Raw genomic sequence first — 17,987 nt, forward strand, 5'->3', positions numbered from 1 at the left:
CTCATCTGTAAAATGGGTTCAGAATCCTAACTTTGAGGAGTTGCTACAAAGGATGAAATGGGACCCTGGATGAAAAAGCCCTGGGCCCCACACACAGGGAGCCGCCAGTAGCCTGCAGCCAGTGTGCAGATGTGTGTGGAGGTGCGTGTGTCTGTGACTGTGAGGTGTGTGTCTGTATTGGTTTGGGGGGCCTGTTTGGTTTTGGCGAGGGTGACGGTTGTGTGTCTACTGGAGAAAGGGTGTTGAGGGTCGATTGCTTTGTGTTCTCGTGGAGTGGGGGTGCTCACTAGTTTAGGACTGGAGTTCCTGGGAGCCATTCCGAGCAGCTCCCTACTTGTCAGCAGCAGAGAGCATTCGCCTTCAGATCTGGGGCCCGCCGTCCAGTCTGTTCTCCTTTCCTTGCCCCGGAGGCCCCCTCTGATCCAGTGCCCCTCCTCCAGGGAAAGACTGAAAGAAGGGGAAGAGGAGGGAAAGAGCCCGGAGGCTGGATCCTGCCGCTCCTGTTGCTTGGGGCTGTGTGCCGCCAGCGGGCGGGGACTTGGAATTCGTCTGGGCGCTAGGGGGCAGTGTGTCTGTTCCAAAGAAGCCGCCGGGCCGGTGCAGGCAGAGCGTACACACAGACCCGCGCAGGGGCGCCCACACCGCGGAGGCGTACTCACCAGCACATCCATGGGCACAGATGGGCACAGAAAGGGGCACAGGCTCTCACACTAGTGGGGAAAACAAGACCTACATGAGCAGAGATACAGGCACACAGGTGCAAGGCCCACAGCCATGGACACACACACACAGGTATACAAACACAGAGGCGTCCACAGAGAGAAGCAAGGGGCTGGCGGACAGACAGGGCCACTCACAGAGCCACAGCAACGCGGGCGCACACAGATGTGGGCACAGACACGCTCGGATGCCGGGCACCCGCACCTGGGTGGAGACACGAAGGCAGGCACATGCCTGCACACCCGCACAACATTCTTCAGTGTTAAGGAAAGGTGACCCAGACACACATCCTGAACAGAAACACAGCCGGGCCCAAACACACCCTGCTTTCAGACACTCACACACCTTGTAGACTTAACTCTTGGAAACAGCCCCAGAAAAATACTCCCACACCACCGCCCCCTCCTCCCTGGAACGCACAGAATTATTCCACAGGAAACCTGCCCAGGTGTTCAGGAGACCCCCGCCCAGCCCCCGTGAAGTCATGCCTCAGCAGAGAGCACAGTCCAAGCAGGGTCTCCCCAGAGTGCAGGTCTGCGGGCCATTCTTCCCACTGCCCGCCCTGCCCACCCAGGGCTCCAGACAGGCTCCGACTCTCTATATTCCCTCCAGACACCCTGAGAAGCAAGGGTCCTCACAAGGGGGCCCAGGAGCCACCGCTCTGGACCAAGTATGTGGCCAGGTGTCATGGGTTTTGCACAGGTCTTTGCCCATGCAGGGTCCTCTTTCTGGCAGCCATTCCTTCTTTTGGTCCCCTTCCTTGCTCAGGAGGCCCTTCCCCTGATCTGGCCTGGGGCCCCAGGGTGGGGATTGCGGTGGTGGTCCCTGGAGGCCCACCTAGGCCCTCTATTTCTTTGTGCGGAAATCAGCCAAGCCTCAGTCTTTTCTCCGGCCCTCACTTTCCTGTCACTTTGCTAAGTAATAATTTCCATGTCCAATTCCATTTCTTTTCTAGTTCTGAAACCTCTAAGCTATCAGCAAGAGGATAGTTCACATGAAAACTAATTACACAAAATCAATATTTAATCACAGACCAACAACCTGATCCTGCAGAAAAATCCTTTTAAAACTCCACCGCCCTGTACAAATACTTCTTCCTGGATGCTTATTTATGGACCCCATCTTTTGGTGGGGGTAATTTTCATTTTTAATTTCAAAAAGAAAAAAAAATATACCTGTAGACATCCACCACAGGGAGGTCCCACGAAGGGCCTGGGATCTGAGCTGGTTTATGCTCTCTGACTTCTAAAGTTGCACGTTTTTATCATTTGCTTTTATTTTTTATTCTTATTGGGTGGTGGGGGAGGGTGTTATTTTCTTCCAGAGTCTCTGAAGACCCTGCTTCCTGACTCCCCTCGCCCTAAATTGAGCCCATTTTCTTGGCGTTTTCAGTTCTGGAATACCCAGACTTCCCACCAGTAACTCCGGGGAGCAATGAATCTGCTCAGCTCCTCCTGGTAACTTTTTAACTCCCCGCCTGCGACGGTGGAGTGCTTAATCTGAGGTTTTTAAATAAAAAGGGCTCAGGGGTTGGTTTTATTATAACGTTTATTTCATTTCAGATTTCATGCGCAATTTAGCAAACGCTAGACAGACTTGGGCGATAAACACTTTCTTTTGTGGGGGGAAAAGGCATTTTTATACACCATGCTTAATTTTATTTAGATTTAATAGCGATATCAGGGGCACTTCAAAGAAGTTCCTTCCCCGCCTCCCCCCCCTTCTCCTAAGAATGCTGGCCTGCTAGCAAAATCACCTCGTGCTATTTTATGGCAAGGAAAATTGAAGGCCTTCTCTCCTTTCCTCCCCTACAAACGCTTTAGGGAGGAAAATACGTACACACACACACACACACACACACACAGAATAAACACTTCCTCTACCCTCCATCGCCTCTAACTCCCAACTTCTAATTGCAAGATAGATTGCAGCCTCAGTGGGGATCAGGAAGATCTAAACATTTTAACTAAGATTATTGGGATAAATATTTCATAAAGAGCAGGGCAGATATTAAATTACTCCCATTGATTTTAGTATCACAACCCAATTCCGTTTCTTGGCCTCTTCAGTTTAATTGATCTCTTAAGGAGGCCAACCTCGCGCCGGAAGAGGGCCTGGGCCTTGACCAGAGTGCCTGAACTAGGGTGCTCTGGCTGGCCAGGGTGGCCCTCGGCGCGTTGGTCTTCTCGGGGGCTCCTAGCTGCCTCGCCGCTCTGGCGCTGAGCTCATCCGAAACGCACCCCCATAAAGTGGCAGAGTGGTTATGGAAGCCGGTCACTGAGAACCGGGAACCCTGGACAGCGAGGATAGGGAACAATTGTGCGTGCCCTATGAGGGAGGAGCGAGTCAAGCACCCCTATCTCTCAAGGAGATCTCTAACTTCGGGGTTCCCTGTCTGTTTTCACCTCCAGGAAATTCCAAGGGCCGGTTAACTTGGGTGCCACAAGTAATCAGACAGCGGTGGAGAGCCGAAGGTTCGCTCCAGTGCTGAAGTGCAGTCGACACCAAGCGACTTTCCGCGGTGAGTCCAGGATCTTTGCCTGGCGACCCCATTGTCTGAGCGCCCCGCACCGCTAACCGCCGGCCTCCCCGCCCCCTAGCCACCCCGCAGGTCTCGCTTCAGTTGGGGGTGGGGAGTTGGGAACTGTAGTGAATGGGAAGCGGGGTGAACAAAGCCAAGCTCCCGCCATTCTCCGCCTGCGCCCTTTCTAGCCGGGTGCGCGGGGAGGCCAGGGCGCGCCCGCAGCGCGCTGGCACCGGACCCCGAGGTTAACCGGTGCCGGGAACCCCAGAGCAGGCGAAGTGAGGGTTCGTGGCGAGGGCCTCAGCAGTCAGCACCCAGGACCACCTTAAGAGCGAGCCCCGCCCCGGGCCCAGAGCTCGGGCTGCGCTGATTGGTGCAAATGTAATGGCTGAAATTGATTGCTGAAATGCAAAACTTGTTGCTGCTTCTCCCGGCTCTAGGCGAGAGGCAGACACAGAGAGGGGAGCCGAGACCCTCGGAACGCCCCACGCAGGGCCCCCCCCGCCAGCCAGGAGAGGGGTGCGCGGACCCCCCAGAGCTGCCCCCGCCCCCTCCCATTCCGGGCTCCGAAAGCGCACCCGGAACGCCTTAGCCTGCTAGCCCAGCGTGGCCCCCCAACCCGCATACGCCCCCCTCCCCGGGTCCGAGGGCGACTTGCGAAGCACCTCGGCGCGGAGGCAGGGAACCCTAGCCTTGGAGCGCCCCAACTCCTCGTCTGCTGCCCGCCCGCGCCTGGAACGGGGCTCGGAGATCCCCGCGAACTCAGAGACCGAACAGCAGAGGACAGAAGCGGCAGGCAGCGGACGTGGCCGCGAAGCGGCGCGCCGGGGTGCAGCGCACCCGCCACGGAATAGGGGAGCCGCGCCTTCCACCAACCCTCGGTTTCAACCTCGGGCGCCCGCCTCTCCTCCTCAGCCCCGCTGAGCTCCCGGCTCGGGGGCGGGCACCAGTGATGCAGAGCGGAGCTTCCAGTCCTCCGACCCGCTGAAGAAGCAGTAGCCGCTTGCTGGGGCCGACGGGGACTGTGCGAGCCGATCGTGCTTGGCTGAGGCTCCGGCTGCGGAGCGCGGGGACTTCGGGGGGAGGGGGGGAGGGACCGCTCGGTCTGTGCCCCGGCGCCAGCCACGGCTTTGAAGGGTCTCCCTGCCTGGCCCCTTAGCAGCTCCGCCACGGACTCCGGGAGGCTTCAGGCAGCGTCCAGGGGCTCCCCATCCAACCTGATCGGACTTAAGAAGGTGATTGCTCTGCTTTCCCTCCCTCCTTCCCGCCTCCTTCCCCCCACTTAACTTTTTGTCTTCAGTCACCCGCAGCTCCGTCCCCTCCCCGCAAACCCACCCGCGGCTGTGCCAACCGCCCGGGGCATGGGCCCCTCAACACGGCTCCTGGAGGCCCCGCGGCGCCACAAGATGTGAGAGGCCCGCGTCGGGCAGAACGAGAGCTTCGGGAGAGGAGCTGATAGCCCCAAGCCTTCACAAGCCAGGCGAGGTGGCGGTGCGCGCTGCGTCCCGGCGGTGCTGAGCGTCCGGGAGCGCCCAAGCCAGGGCTGGAACGAGTAGCTGGCCGGAGGCGCGCCGCGGAGAGCAGGCTGTCATGCCCTATTGATCCCCCCGCCCCCCGCCAAGTATGTTTGGGCTGGACCAATTCGAGCCCCAGATCAACAGCAGGAACGCTGGCCAGGGCGAGAGGAACTTTAACGAGGCCGGACTAAGCATGAACGCCCACTTTAAGGCCCCGGCTTTCCACGCGGGGGGACCCCCTGGCCCCGTGGACCCTGCCATGAGCGGGCTGGGCGAACCCCCGATCTTGGGCATGAACATGGAGCCTTACGGCTTTCACGCGCGCAGCCACTCGGAGTTGCACGCGGGGGGGCTGCAGGCGCAGCCGGTGCACGGATTCTTTGGAGGCCAACAGCCGCACCACGGCCACCCGGGAGGCCACCACCCCCACCAGCATCACCCCCACTTTGGGGGCAACTTTGGCGGGCCGGATCCAGGGGCCTCGTGCCTGCACGGGGGTCGCCTGCTCGGCTACGGCGGCGCGGCCGGCGGCTTAGGCAGCCAGCCGCCCTTCACCGAGGGTTACGATCATATGGCTGAGAGCCAGGGGCCGGAGAGCTTCGGCCCGCAGCGACCCGGGAACCTGCCGGACTTCCACAGTTCGGGCGCCTCGGGCCATGCCGTGCCTGCCCCATGCTTGCCGCTGGACCAGAGCCCTAACCGAGCCGCCTCCTTCCATGGCCTGCCCGCCTCCGGTAGCTCCGATTCCCATAGTCTGGAGCCCCGGAGGGTGGCGAATCAAGGAGCCGTCGACTCGCTGGAATACAATTACCCGGGCGAGCCGCCCTCGGGACATTTCGACATGTTTTCCCCCTCTGATACCGAGGGGCAGCTGCCTCATTATGCAGCGGGTCGTCAGGTTCCCGGGGGCTCTTTCCCGGGTGCCTCGGCCATGCCCAGAGCTGCAGGCATGGTGGGCTTGTCGAAAATGCACGCCCAGCAACAACAACAACAGCAGCAGCAGCAGCAACAGCAACAGCAGCAGCACGGCGTGTTCTTCGAGAGGTTCGGCGGGACCCGCAAGATGCCCGTGGGGCTGGAGCCTGGAGTCGGCTCCAGGCACCCGTTGATGCAGCCTCCCCAGCAGGCCCCGCCGCCCCCGCAGCAGCCGCCCCCGCAGCAGGCCCCGCCGCCCCCGCAGCAGCCGCCCCCGCAGCAGCCGCCGCCACCGCCTGGGCTTCTAGTCCGACAAAATTCGTGTCCGCCCGCGCTCCCGCGTCCCCAGCAGGGCGAGGCGGGCACGCCCAGCGGCGGCCTGCAGGACGGGGGGCCCATGCTGCCCAACCAACACGCGCAGTTCGAGTACCCCATCCACCGGCTGGAGAACCGCAGCATGCACCCTTATTCCGAGCCTGTATTCAACATGCAGCAGGCGCCCAACCAGCGGCTGCAGCATTTCGACGCACCCCCCTACATGAACGTGGCCAAGAGGCCGCGCTTTGACTTCCCGGGCAGCGCGGGAGTGGATCGCTGCGCTTCGTGGAACGGCAGCATGCACAATGGCGCTCTGGACAACCACCTCTCGCCCTCTGCCTATTCCGGCCTGCCCGGCGAGTTCACGCCGCCTGTGCCCGACAGCTTCCCCTCGGGGCCACCTCTGCAGCATCCGGCCCCGGACCACCCGTCCCTACAGCAGCAGCAGCAGCAGCAGCAGCAGCAGCAACAGCAGCAGCAGCAACGCCAAAACGCGGCCCTCATGATCAAGCAGATGGCGTCGCGGAATCAGCAGCAGCGGCTGCGCCAGCCCAACCTGGCCCAGCTAGGCCACCCCGGGGACGTGGGCCAGGGTGGCCTGGTACACAGCGGCCCAGTGGGCGGCTTGGGCCAGCCGAACTTTGAGCGCGACAGCGGCGGCGCGGGCGCCGGGCGCCTGGGCACGTTCGAGCCGCAGGCGCAGCACTTGGCGCAGGAGAGCGCGTGGTTCCCAGGTCCGCATCCGCCGCCCGGCGACCTGCTGCCCCGCAGGATGGGAGGTTCAGGCTTGCCCTCCGACTGCGGCCCGCACGACCCAGGACTGGCGCCGCCCCCTCCGCCCGGTGGCTCGGGGGTGCTGTTCCGGGGCTCTCTGCAGGAGCCGCTGAGGATGCCCGGAGAGGGCCACGTGCCCGGGCTGCCCTCCCCTGGCCTGCAGTTCGGGGGCAGCCTGGCCAGCCTGGGCCAGCTGCAGTCGCCCGGGGCTGGGGTGGGGCTGCCCAGCGCTCCCTCCGAGCGCCGGCCCCAGCCACCTGATTTCACGGCGCCCGCGCTCGGGGGCCAGCCTGGCTTCCCGTTCGGCGCAGCGAACCGGCAGGCCACGCCGCACAGCGGCCCAGGCGTGAACTCGCCCCCGAGCACGGGCGCGGGCGGTGGCAGCACTGGCGGTGGCGGTGGCGGCGGCGGCGGCGGCGCATACCCGCCGCAGCCTGACTTCCAGCCCAGCCAGCGCACCTCGGCCAGTAAGCTGGGCGCGCTCTCGCTGGGCTCCTTCAACAAGCCCAGCTCCAAGGACAACCTGTTCGGCCAGAGCTGCCTAGCTGCGCTCTCCACAGCCTGCCAGAACATGATCGCCAGCCTCGGGGCCCCCAACCTCAACGTGACCTTCAACAAGAAGAACCCGCCCGAGGGCAAGAGGAAACTGAGCCAGAACGAGACCGACGGCGCGGCCGTGGCCGGCAACCCGGGCTCGGATTACTTCCCAGGAGGGACTGCTCCTGGGGCTCCAGGGCCCGGAGGCCCGTCGGGGACAGGTAGCAGCGGCTCTAAAGCCTCTGGGCCGCCCAATCCACCCGCCCAGGGGGACGGCACTAGCCTCTCCCCCAACTACACCCTGGAATCGGCGTCGGGGAACGACGGCAAGCCGGTCCCCGGGGGCGGTGGCCGGGGACGGGGGCGCAGAAAAAGGGACAGTGGTCACGTGAGCCCCGGGACCTTCTTCGACAAGTACTCAGCGGCTGCGGCGCCGGACAGCGGGGGCGCGCCTGGTGTGAGCCCAGGGCAACAGCAGGCGCCGGGCGCAGCCGTCGGAGGAAACTCGGGAGAGGCTCGCGGGGCGCCTACGCCTCACGAGAAAGCGCTCACGTCGCCGTCGTGGGGGAAGGGGGCCGAGCTGCTCCTGGGGGACCAGCCAGACCTCATGGCGTCCCTGGACGGTGGGGCCAAGTCGGACGGTAGTTCCCCGCACGTGGGCGAGTTCGCCTCCGACGAGGTGAGCACGAGTTACGCCAACGAGGACGAGGTGTCTTCCAGCTCCGACAACCCCCCAGCCCTGGCCAAAGCGAGTAGGAGCCCTCTGGTGACAGGCTCGCCCAAACTCCCTCCCCGTGGGGTGGGCACCGGGGAACACGGACCGAAGGCACCCCCGCCCCCGCTTGGCCTGGGCATCTTGTCTACCTCTACCTCGACCCCTGACAGCTACGGCGGAGGGGCCACAGGCCATCCCGGCACGCCGGGCCTGGAGCAGGTTCGGACCCCGACAAGCAGCGGCGGTGCCCCGCCACCTGACGAGATCCACCCCCTGGAGATCCTCCAGGCACAGATCCAGCTGCAGAGGCAGCAGTTCAGCATCTCTGAGGACCAGCCCCTGGGGCTCAAGGGTGGCAAGAAGGGTGAGTGTGCCGTCGGGGCCTCGGGCGCACAGAATGGCGACAGCGAGCTGGGCAGCTGCTGCTCCGAGGCGGTCAAGAGCGCCATGAGCACCATTGATCTGGACTCGCTGATGGCAGAGCACAGCGCCACTTGGTACATGCCGGCTGACAAGGCTTTGGTGGACGGCACAGAGGAGGACAAGACGCTGGCGCCCTGGGAGAAGGCCAAACCCCAGAATCCCAACAGCAAAGAAGGTATATGCGCTGTTCCCGGTTCCTTTCTCACCTGGCGGATGCGCGCCCCACCCCCATCGCCGGCCTTGGCGTCTGCCTTGAAGGCTCCAGGAAAGGGGAGGGTCCCTCGGGGTCGGCAGGGCACAGGGCCTTCCTGACGCCCAGCTCAGAGCCGGTACCCTTCCTTTGGTCACCCCAGGGGCTCCGTGGGCAGACCCCCTTCCCTCCCCCTAGGTGCTGCCAGGTAGATCCTAGTTTCACAGCTGTAGTAGTGATAACTTAAAGTGGCACCCATTGGGGGACTCTTGTAGAGCATCCCCTGTCAAGTTGTAGCTGAGTTTCTGGGTGCCCTGAGGACTAGGCCTCTTCCCTTTCACACTCAGACCCCGCCTCACCCCTCAGCGTTCAGGCCTGTTCCACTTTTCAGGAGTTTCCTAGCGTCCTCCCGCCCCCCTCCAGCCTCCACTTCCTGGCAGGACACCTGGGAAGCTGTGTTAACGCCTCCCCATCTTTTCCTAGTCCGCCAGCCTGCAACTTGAGCTCCCTCGCGTGTGCCAGCATCTTTGGGGGAAAAAGTTACCAGTTCTGGTGTCCGCAGCATCATTCAGAGGCAACGCCTAATTTGACATTCGTTCCTAATGAATAGCTGTTTTGTCTCTTCTTAACGATTAGAGTTTCATTGAAAAACTGGAGACCTGTCAGGGTTGTAGGAGGCAGGCAGCCTTTTCAGAGTGCACCTCCTTGACATTTGGTTGGGGCGGGGGAGTGGTGGGCGGGAGTCAGGGTGGGGTCTACTTGGCAGAGACCAGACCAGTCGACCAGGGCATCATTTGTGCATGGGGATATGGATATATATTCGTAAGACACAAAGGACCCGAGTTTGTCAATATCTCGCCTGGCTTTGGTGACAGATGTCGGCTCCCAGTACTCCTTTGCATTCTAAGCACTCCCTCCCTGTCGGGCCTGGAGGCCTTTAAGGTGGGTGGGGTGGGGGTTAGTAAAATGGACCACCATTGCCATTAAAGTAATAATAGTTTTTTTTTTTTTTAAACCTAAAGGTGACCTGGGCTGTAGTAGATATCTGTTTTATTTTTTTATAGGGCCTTTTTAGGTAGCATCATTTTCTACCCACCCCATTCCTACCTTTTGCTTTTAAACCTCCCTGAATCCTCTTGGTCTCACCAGGCTATTACCTTGGAGTCTGTAGCTGGTGATTTAACTGTGTCTTTAAAAAAAAATACGTCCAATGATCCTTGCGTTCTCTTAGGGTGGTTCTCCTCTGCCTTCAGTTTCTACCTTCAGTTTTAGCCCACATCCTGCATCCTGCAGTCTTTTGACCCAGGGTTTAAGGTGCCGGTTGGTTTTAGGACCAGGGGATGGGGGCAGAGGGAGAGGGGGAGGGGACGTGCGGCAGGAGTTGGGTGGCTCAGAACTCCGGGCTTTCACCGCCCGTCCCGGGTAGCTTTCCCGCTTGGGTTTTCTAATTCATGAATGCGGCCTTGCTGCTTTTCTCTTTGTTCGCCTACTGCCCAGCCTGGGACGCCGCTCTCTCATTTGAAGCTGGGTGTTTAGCATGCACAGCAGACGCTGCGGCCAGCATCAGCATTCTCCAAGCTTCTCCCAGGCAAGGCCATAAATTGGTTAGTTTGGGACCCTCTGCTGCTTCTCCCTGGCCCCCACCTTTTTAAAAATGGAGTTGGACTCAGCAGCCTGGTCGCTTTGCCTCCCTTCTCTTTTATTTTCTTGTACACAACATCTTGGTCCTGCCGATCGATAGCTGGTTAGCACAAATGCCAGCCCCTGTCACTTCTACCTGGCTTGGCCTGGCTGCCCCTCCCCCTCTCCCTTCCCTCCCCCGCACCCATAATTAAGACCACATTGGCCAAAATGGTGTGAGAAGAGTCAAAAAGAAAAAAAAAAACCCGATTTAGAGAATTAATAAAGAAAAACCAATAGCCCTTGGCCTGAAAGTCTTTTGAAGGGCCTTAGGTGCAGAGGAATTGGGTGGTTGTAATGAGATTTTTTTTTTTCCAAGGTGTTGCACTGTTCCCTTCTCAGCCAGACTCATCTTCCTTTGCAGGAAAAAAAATGCAGACTGCGAATGAAGAAATGTCATTAAAGAAATGTTTTGTTTTGTTTGTTTCATTATCACCGTCAGGAGAAGGAAAATATTTTTTTGGAAACAGATGCTAGTCAGTTTCGGGGTTGATTTCCCCCTGTACGCTAAACACAACCCTCCCCTGCACACAGGAGATGGGAAACTTCCTCCAGGGACCGGCTTCGGGGCTGGCTGCCTTAGAAGCCTCAGCAGGGACACCCACTTGACCTCCTTTGTCTTCCACTCTGTGATGTAGGAAGGACAGTTTCCTAGATAAAGCCCCGAATTGAGGTCACTCACAGCTTCTGCAGCCTTGGGACTGCTAGTTAAGGCTTTGTAAGATATCTGCATCTGATTCCTGCTCCCTTACTGGTAGTAAATAAGGACGATTAAACTTTTCATTATGATAACACCCCGCAGCTCCATCTGCACATTGTATAAATAGGTACACAGAGCCTTCAACGGGCCCCCCGGTGCCCTGGTTGAAAATCAGAATGAAGTGTACCCCTTCAAAACAGAGTAGAAAGAGAGGGAAAAAAAAAGAATTGAAAGGAAAGCATCCTGCTTTTCTGTAAACACAAGCCCAGGGTCCCATCAGCCATGAAGCAGCTTTGAATGTACCTTCTCTAAGTTCCAACCCCAGCGAGCACTGTCTTTCACCACCCGCCCCCATTCCCCCCACCTCAGGCAAAGCCCATTTTTTGTAATGATATTTTATTTTGTCACGCCATAAAACACGCCAGTACTAATGTGATTAAATATTAACACCGTTTCTGAAATTTCCTCGCTCCGATGACAAAATACTAGTTGGTCTTTAACAAAAATGATCCTGCTCAGATTGGAGAGGACGTGCCCATATTGTCTTGTGGGGTTTAGATGTCCTTCGGAGGGGAGGGAACTTGACTGGCAAGTTACACTTCTCAGAAAGTCTAGGCCAGAATCACATGTGATGATGATCTTTAAAAAAAAAAAAAAAAAACAAACAGGCAAGTGAGCCTCTGCAAATTATGCTTCCTCTGACTTCTTAATCAACCCGCCAAACAACTTTTATATCATGAGACTCTAGGTTTCCTCGTGAGATTCTGTTTGCACAGAGTTGGGGTGGCGGAAGGGTGAGGTTGTGCAAAGAGGGGGAAAAAGAAAAACCAGCCTGAGTTTGGGCCTATTCAGACATCTATTAAATCAGTGAGGATTACCTGAATTTGAAATTAGTTTGCAAAATCATCCACCCATCTTTGTAATAGGTGTCTGGCTATGGAGGAATTTCAAAACCCAGAGAGAAAGAGAAATCTTAATAGAGTGTAGATAAAGGATATTAAGGTTAAAAAAGTATGTCCCCCCGTCCCTGCCCACAGGTCCCTCATAGGTTTCAAAACTTGAATTAACTGTATTCCCTAATAAGTTTACCCTTGCCAAACTTCCATTCTGTTGGCTGTTCTCTATCATGAAATCCAGAGATGTCTAGAAACACTCTTTCACACACATGGAAACGGGAGGGGTCTCCGTCTATGCTCTGCATGCAATCCAGCCCTTTTTGGAAGTATGATATTTTTATAGTGATGCGGGAGAAATTTTTGGAATTTCATGCTTCTCTCAGTGTTCAGTCAGAGCTCAGTAAAGCGGTGCTGAGTAGTACTAGGCAGGCAGGATTTGAACGCTGAATTTCCTTAGTCGTGGGGGCAGGCAAGGGGGAAGACTCCTAGTGCTGTTTTTTTTTTTTCCCTAAGTCGTTTTCCCCACTCCTCACACTGTGGAGAGAATTTTTAAGGCTCCTTCCAACTGGTTTTGGGATGGCGAAGCCTTGCAGTCCTATTTCCCCAAGAAATCACCCAGCACGGGTTGCATGCCTTCAAGTGACTTTTGCAGCCTCCGGAAGATGTAACCCAAAACTTCGCAGGTGTTAATCAGGGGTAATGTAAACAGATAGGAGCCCCCTTTGTGCAGCTGACGGTCTGGGCCTGCCTGCTCCCTGGCTAGTCCGGGACACACAGCTACTCTTCTTTGGTGCTTGTTTAATATTTCATGGTTGTAATAAACCTGTCTTCTCTGCCCGCCTCCCGACATAAAACCCCAACCTAACGCACATCTGCAATTATACATTTCTACTAAATATTAATAAAGGACAAGGATTTCCAAGGGGCTGAAGCTTATCGGCATTGAACTTGTCGTGGTTTCTGCCACTGGGTTTTTTTGTTTTGATTTTAAATAGGTTCTGCCTTCTAACATGGAATATACACTTAAATGTTATCATCTGTATTGATGTATACAATATTTGTAGATGGAAGGCCTTTTCTCAGGATAGCTTTCTTTAGCTTTCTTAGTTTAAACCTAAATTCATTTAGATTTCTGGTGAGGCCCCTCAGACCGGAAGAGACTGTTGAAATGTACTTCTATTTTATTGAGATTTCTAGGAAAGGAGTGAGGGTTAGTTAATCTCATTTCTCTTTCTAGCAATGAAATTCTATGATTCCTGATATGATTTTGTTTGCCTGACAGAGGTATTTAAATTTCCACAAAGAATCTTAATGGGTCCTGAAAATACAGCTGCCCTTGCCAAGAAGTTACTTGAGATTCTCTGGCTGATATAAAATATACATCTTTAATAAACAGTCCAGGAGGACCAGGTGAAACTAGAGGAGGGGCATTCTTCCCACTCTGGAAGGGCAAACTTGAGCCTATCTTTGGGATTTCACAGAATCTCCTGAACCCACCATATGCTGGAAAATTTAGCAAAAATCACCTTTCTCTCCGCTTGAGTGACAGTAACGTCAAGTCTTGTTCTTTGCCCAGGGAATGATCTGCTTTACCGAAAGCTGTTAAGAGATAAATACTCCAAGTAAGAAATACTGTATTTACCTACGTTTGGTTAATTTTAGAGATTGAAAAACTATAGCTTTATGTAATAGGATCAAATGTCCAGGCAGTGTGTGAGGGCAAGAAGGCCGCCCAAGCACATTGCAACACGAAAGCACCAAGCCTCTTAGATCAGAGGGGACCTGAATCTATGAGGGGGCCCCCGAATCTATGGGGGGATTCCCTGTAACTAGTGGGGTCACCTCATATCCTTCCCTCAATGCCCCCCTGCTTGTTCCACCCATGTCTTCGGTCTGGAGGGGCTGGAAGAACCCCAGCTTCATCGTTTTGACTCAAGTCAGGATTTTGACTTGCCCAGGCAACGTGTTTGTTTTAGGACGATGTCTATTTTTAGGCGCGTCTTGGGTGGACAGATTCTAGTGTGGGTTTTGATTGCTAGTGGCAGAGATGTTGATATGTACACGAGTGCATGATTGAGAAAAGAGACATTTGGGGGACATTTTTTAAGTTTCCTCGCCTTCTGGTACACCTTGGAGCCTGGCAAAGTGGTCTGGGGGCTGGCTTGAAAGAGTGTGGCCGACGTGCAGACGTGCAGTGTCTGGTCGGGGTCTGTCTGCAGCCCATGGGAGGGGAGCAGGGCCCATGGCCTTCTCGTGGGAAGGAACCCCTCCCCAGCATAAGCACATATACATATGCATGGCCAAGTATATTTCCATCAAATCATCCAGTTACTCCTTTAGTTTCCCCTTAATCTGCTTTCCGAAAGCAGAGTAGGGTTTGGGCGGGGGGTGGGAATGGGGGAAGCAGGGAGGGAAACCAAACCTTCAGTCTCTTTGGCCTTAGCTGACAGGTTCTGATTCTCTAAAGGACTGAATGAGCGCAAGTCCTAAAAATAGAGGAGGATTTTGAAGATCCTAATTACGAAATCTCGGCCTCCCGGGCCTCCCAGGCTGTGGGTGACTTTGATCTGGAGTATTTCGGTAGCAGACGCACGTCGTCCCTCGCTGGGTTCTGCGCGTGGAGGTGTCTCTGGCTGAGTTCAGCTAACTGAACTCTCTCCAGCCGGGGAGAGGAATCTTTTGAATCAGGGCCCACCACCACCACCACCACCCCCTCCCCCATGCCCCCTCCCAGTGGTGGGAAGCGGACGCTGCTTCTTATTTATGGAAATTCCTCTCCTTTATTGTAATCTTTTGGTACCAACGCCTTGGCGGAGAGGACGCTGGGCTTTTGAATTAGTCACAGCTTTGCCTTCAGTGTCCTGGTGTACAGCAGCTCAGCCAACGGTCCCCCCAACTCACAAACCCGACCGGAAGGGAGAGATGGTTCCGGAACCCTGGCCCACCACGTTTTGCAGGATGGGGTTGCCCAGGGCCGCGGCAGCCTTGATCATTTTTTGCCATCTTCCAGTGACATGACAGCACGCATCCTCACGCAGCCTCGTGGGCCCATCGGTGACTCTAGGGTGTGGGTCGGAAGCTACCCCATGGGTGTGCACATCCGGGGCCCCGAACTCCTAACTTCACTTTGTGACCGGGATTGAAAAGCAGAATTCAGTTTCTTATACTTGGACAGAGAAGGGACGTTTGCGAGCCATCATTCTCACGGGGTGTAATTATTGCAGGACGCCGAGGCTTGCTTTGTCTGCTGGCTTGCATTTTAATCAGCGGCCTCTGAGGTTTGGGAAGCAAGAGGAGGGTCTGCTCCCAACATGGTGTTTGTCCAGGAAGGACAGGGGTTGGGGGGGCTATGAAGAGGCTGCCCAGACTCGAGAAATCCAACGGGCTCTTTTGCTGGGCCCCGATGGCTTTCGGTTTTGGTCCCACAAGTCCCCTTTGGACTGCCATCCTGGGTACCTCCTCCTGGGGGTGGGGGTGTCCATCGTAGTCCCAACATCCCACATTCTCGTTTTCCCTTCTTGGCTGAGAAAGTCGGCAGGGTTTCATCACCTCCACTTCCTGCAAAGCGGGATCAGAGGGAGTAGTTTACGGCGGTCGTGCATGGAACTTTTCACGATTTATGTACATCACCGTAAGGACCCAAATGCCCTTTAAACATAACGGCAGTTGAATTTAACAGTTCGGAGGCCTTAGCGCATTCACGATAATAAATTGGCTCTCTGAGTATCCCAGAAGGAACATCATACGTGGGATAGACTTTTCCCCAAAGAGGGGGAAACCTCCAATAAACATCCCCACGCAAACTCACACGCTAGAGGGAAAGCAGGGTTTTCTGTTCTGATCATTAAAGCCCAGGGGTCCAGCAGACTCAGCCCACCCCGCCTCCCCTGTAGCTGGTAGGATGGACCGTGTGACCCCAAGGCTCTGTCTTCTTCCCATCTTTGATGTCTGGAAAACCTTGGACCCTTTGGCGATCGGCCCTGGGATTCCCATTCTTAGGGGGAGAATCTCTGGTTTTCTGGGCCTCAGTCTGACTTACCTGTGCTGGTGTTCAGTTTAGGTGAGTCAGGTATGTTGGAAGATGGATTAGGGACCCAAAGAGACCATTCTGTGGAGGCATCTTTGGGGCCCACTGACTCGGATGGCCTTTGGAAAGTTGGAGGGAACCTTCTCTTGTTTTTATCCTGCATGTCTCAAAAACCCTGTCCACGGCGACTCAGAAATAGACAACATTGTCATGCCTTTGCAGGAGATGTGGGCTAACTTGGGTGCTGAGACCCTTCCGGGCCTCCCCCCCTCCCTCCTCCAGAAGCCCTGTCTCTCTTGTGAGACCTAAGTGGCCCGGAGATGCGATCTGAGGATTTAAAATGAGTTTCCCCTTCTCACTGCTGATGATAATTTAAAGAGGGTTTGGGCATGGAGGTTTCCTTTGCTCTTAGAGCTCAGGTCAATGCTTTGACTGGAGTTGGGCAAGCTTGGGCCTTTTTGGCCTAGGTGACTTTGTGTTGTGCATGAAAGAAATCTGTCTGCCCCAGAGGTGAGGGCCCCAGTGATGGTGTTCCTGGTTGTATTTGGGAGTTCCTGCAATGAGAGGGAATGCGCACACATGTACACGCACTTGTACACACACACACACACACACACACACACACACACACACGGCCCCCTGTTCATCCAGTCCAGGGCAGGGTGTGATGTGAAAAAGATGGGACCCTTTAAAGTTACCGTGAAGCAATGTTTTCAGGCACGCTTGGATCTGGGAACACAAGCATTGTCGAGTGATTGGCAACGACCACCAGGAATAAAATACTTCTGAGGGACCATCTTATGATCAGAGAGGGGCCAGGGGAGTCAGCAGAAAACATAGCCTGCTTTGAAATCCCCAGAGCTCAGCCTTCCAGAGAAAGCCTGGCTTGGTTGAGAATTCACAGGGAAGTGAGCAGGTTCTACCCGGATCGCGTGGGCTGTTGGAAAAGTCCTTGAAATTCAAGGGCCTGAGTCCTGATGTGGACACTCTGTTCTTTCCTACCAGCCGGAAGGCAGAGAGAGAAACGCCAGCCGCAGTTAGGAACACTGGGTGCAGACTGGGGTGTAGCTTATTTTCTTTGCAGGGGACAGTGATTGAGGGATGGATGGAGAAGGGAAAAGTGTGCCCCTCAGAGTTAAAATGTTGTTTACCAACACGGGGTTTAGGAATGGAAAATAATTTATAAGTGTTGAAGTCATTTATAATACCATCTCCTGGGCGAGGCTGGGGGTTGAGGGCATGGCTTGGGGGCTGGTGTCAGCCCTCACAGAGGACCGAAAGTTCTTGGCTCAGCTCCCCACTGCTGGGCCTGGGGCTTCACATGACCGCAGCTGTATGGGGGAAATAGATGTAGGGGACCCAGCTTGGGGCTGATGACCACATCGTCGGTCTATTGGCAATCAGACCCCCTTTCTGTGCAGTCAGAGGCCAGGCTAGACACGTGGGGCAGGAGGAGAGTGGGGATGGTGACCTGGACGGGCCCTGGGCTGGTTGAGCCCTTGTATCATGGCTATGGCCAACTTGCCCTACAGAGGAGCCGGTCCCACGGGGCCTGTTGCGAAGCATCAAGTTTCACAGATGCCCCCAGGTCTTTCCATAAAAGAGGGACGATGGGGGTGGGAAAAAGGAGTGACCCTTTCCCTGGTGACCTCATAAAGTGACCACTGATGCGTCTCTTCCAGCACTGAACCTCTTGAGGGATATTCTTGTCTGTGACAGACCTTGCAGGCAGGTTCCACTGTCTTAAAACGCACACAGGGCCCCCCACACAATATGTATATATATATATATTTTTTTTTTCCTTTTTTTCTGAATGGTAGGCAAAAAGGAAAATGCAAGTAAGTGACAAATTCAGCAAGAGAAAGATTTCCCTGACTTGAGATAAGCTTAGCGTGGAAAGGAGCTGGACACAGTAGAGATTCATCTTCTTCCCATTTGGTGGGGGCGGGGACCCACGGTCCAGCCATCAGCAGCCCTTAAAACTTCTGTAGCAAGTGAGACCCAATTGGCTGAAAACAAATCAAACACTTTCATCCCCTGTGATGTAACTT

The 17,987-nt window shown here is 55.8% G+C and overlaps 1 protein-coding gene across 1 annotated transcript in view; it reads left to right on the forward strand.

Moving 5' to 3' along the window:
• Positions 1-3,672: 3,672 nt before the first annotated feature.
• Positions 3,673-17,987, forward strand: part of MN1 (MN1 proto-oncogene, transcriptional regulator) — a 50,511-nt gene continuing 36,196 nt past the window's right edge. The window contains exon 1 of the mRNA XM_025267416.3: positions 3,673-8,618. Coding sequence (XP_025123201.1) covers positions 4,868-8,618 — 3,751 coding nt within the window. The 5' untranslated portion in view covers positions 3,673-4,867. The remainder of the gene's footprint in view (positions 8,619-17,987) is intronic.

The sequence above is a fragment of the Bubalus bubalis genome, chromosome 17 (assembly GCF_019923935.1).
Source record: "Bubalus bubalis isolate 160015118507 breed Murrah chromosome 17, NDDB_SH_1, whole genome shotgun sequence".
Taxonomy (NCBI): Eukaryota; Metazoa; Chordata; class Mammalia; order Artiodactyla; family Bovidae; genus Bubalus; species Bubalus bubalis.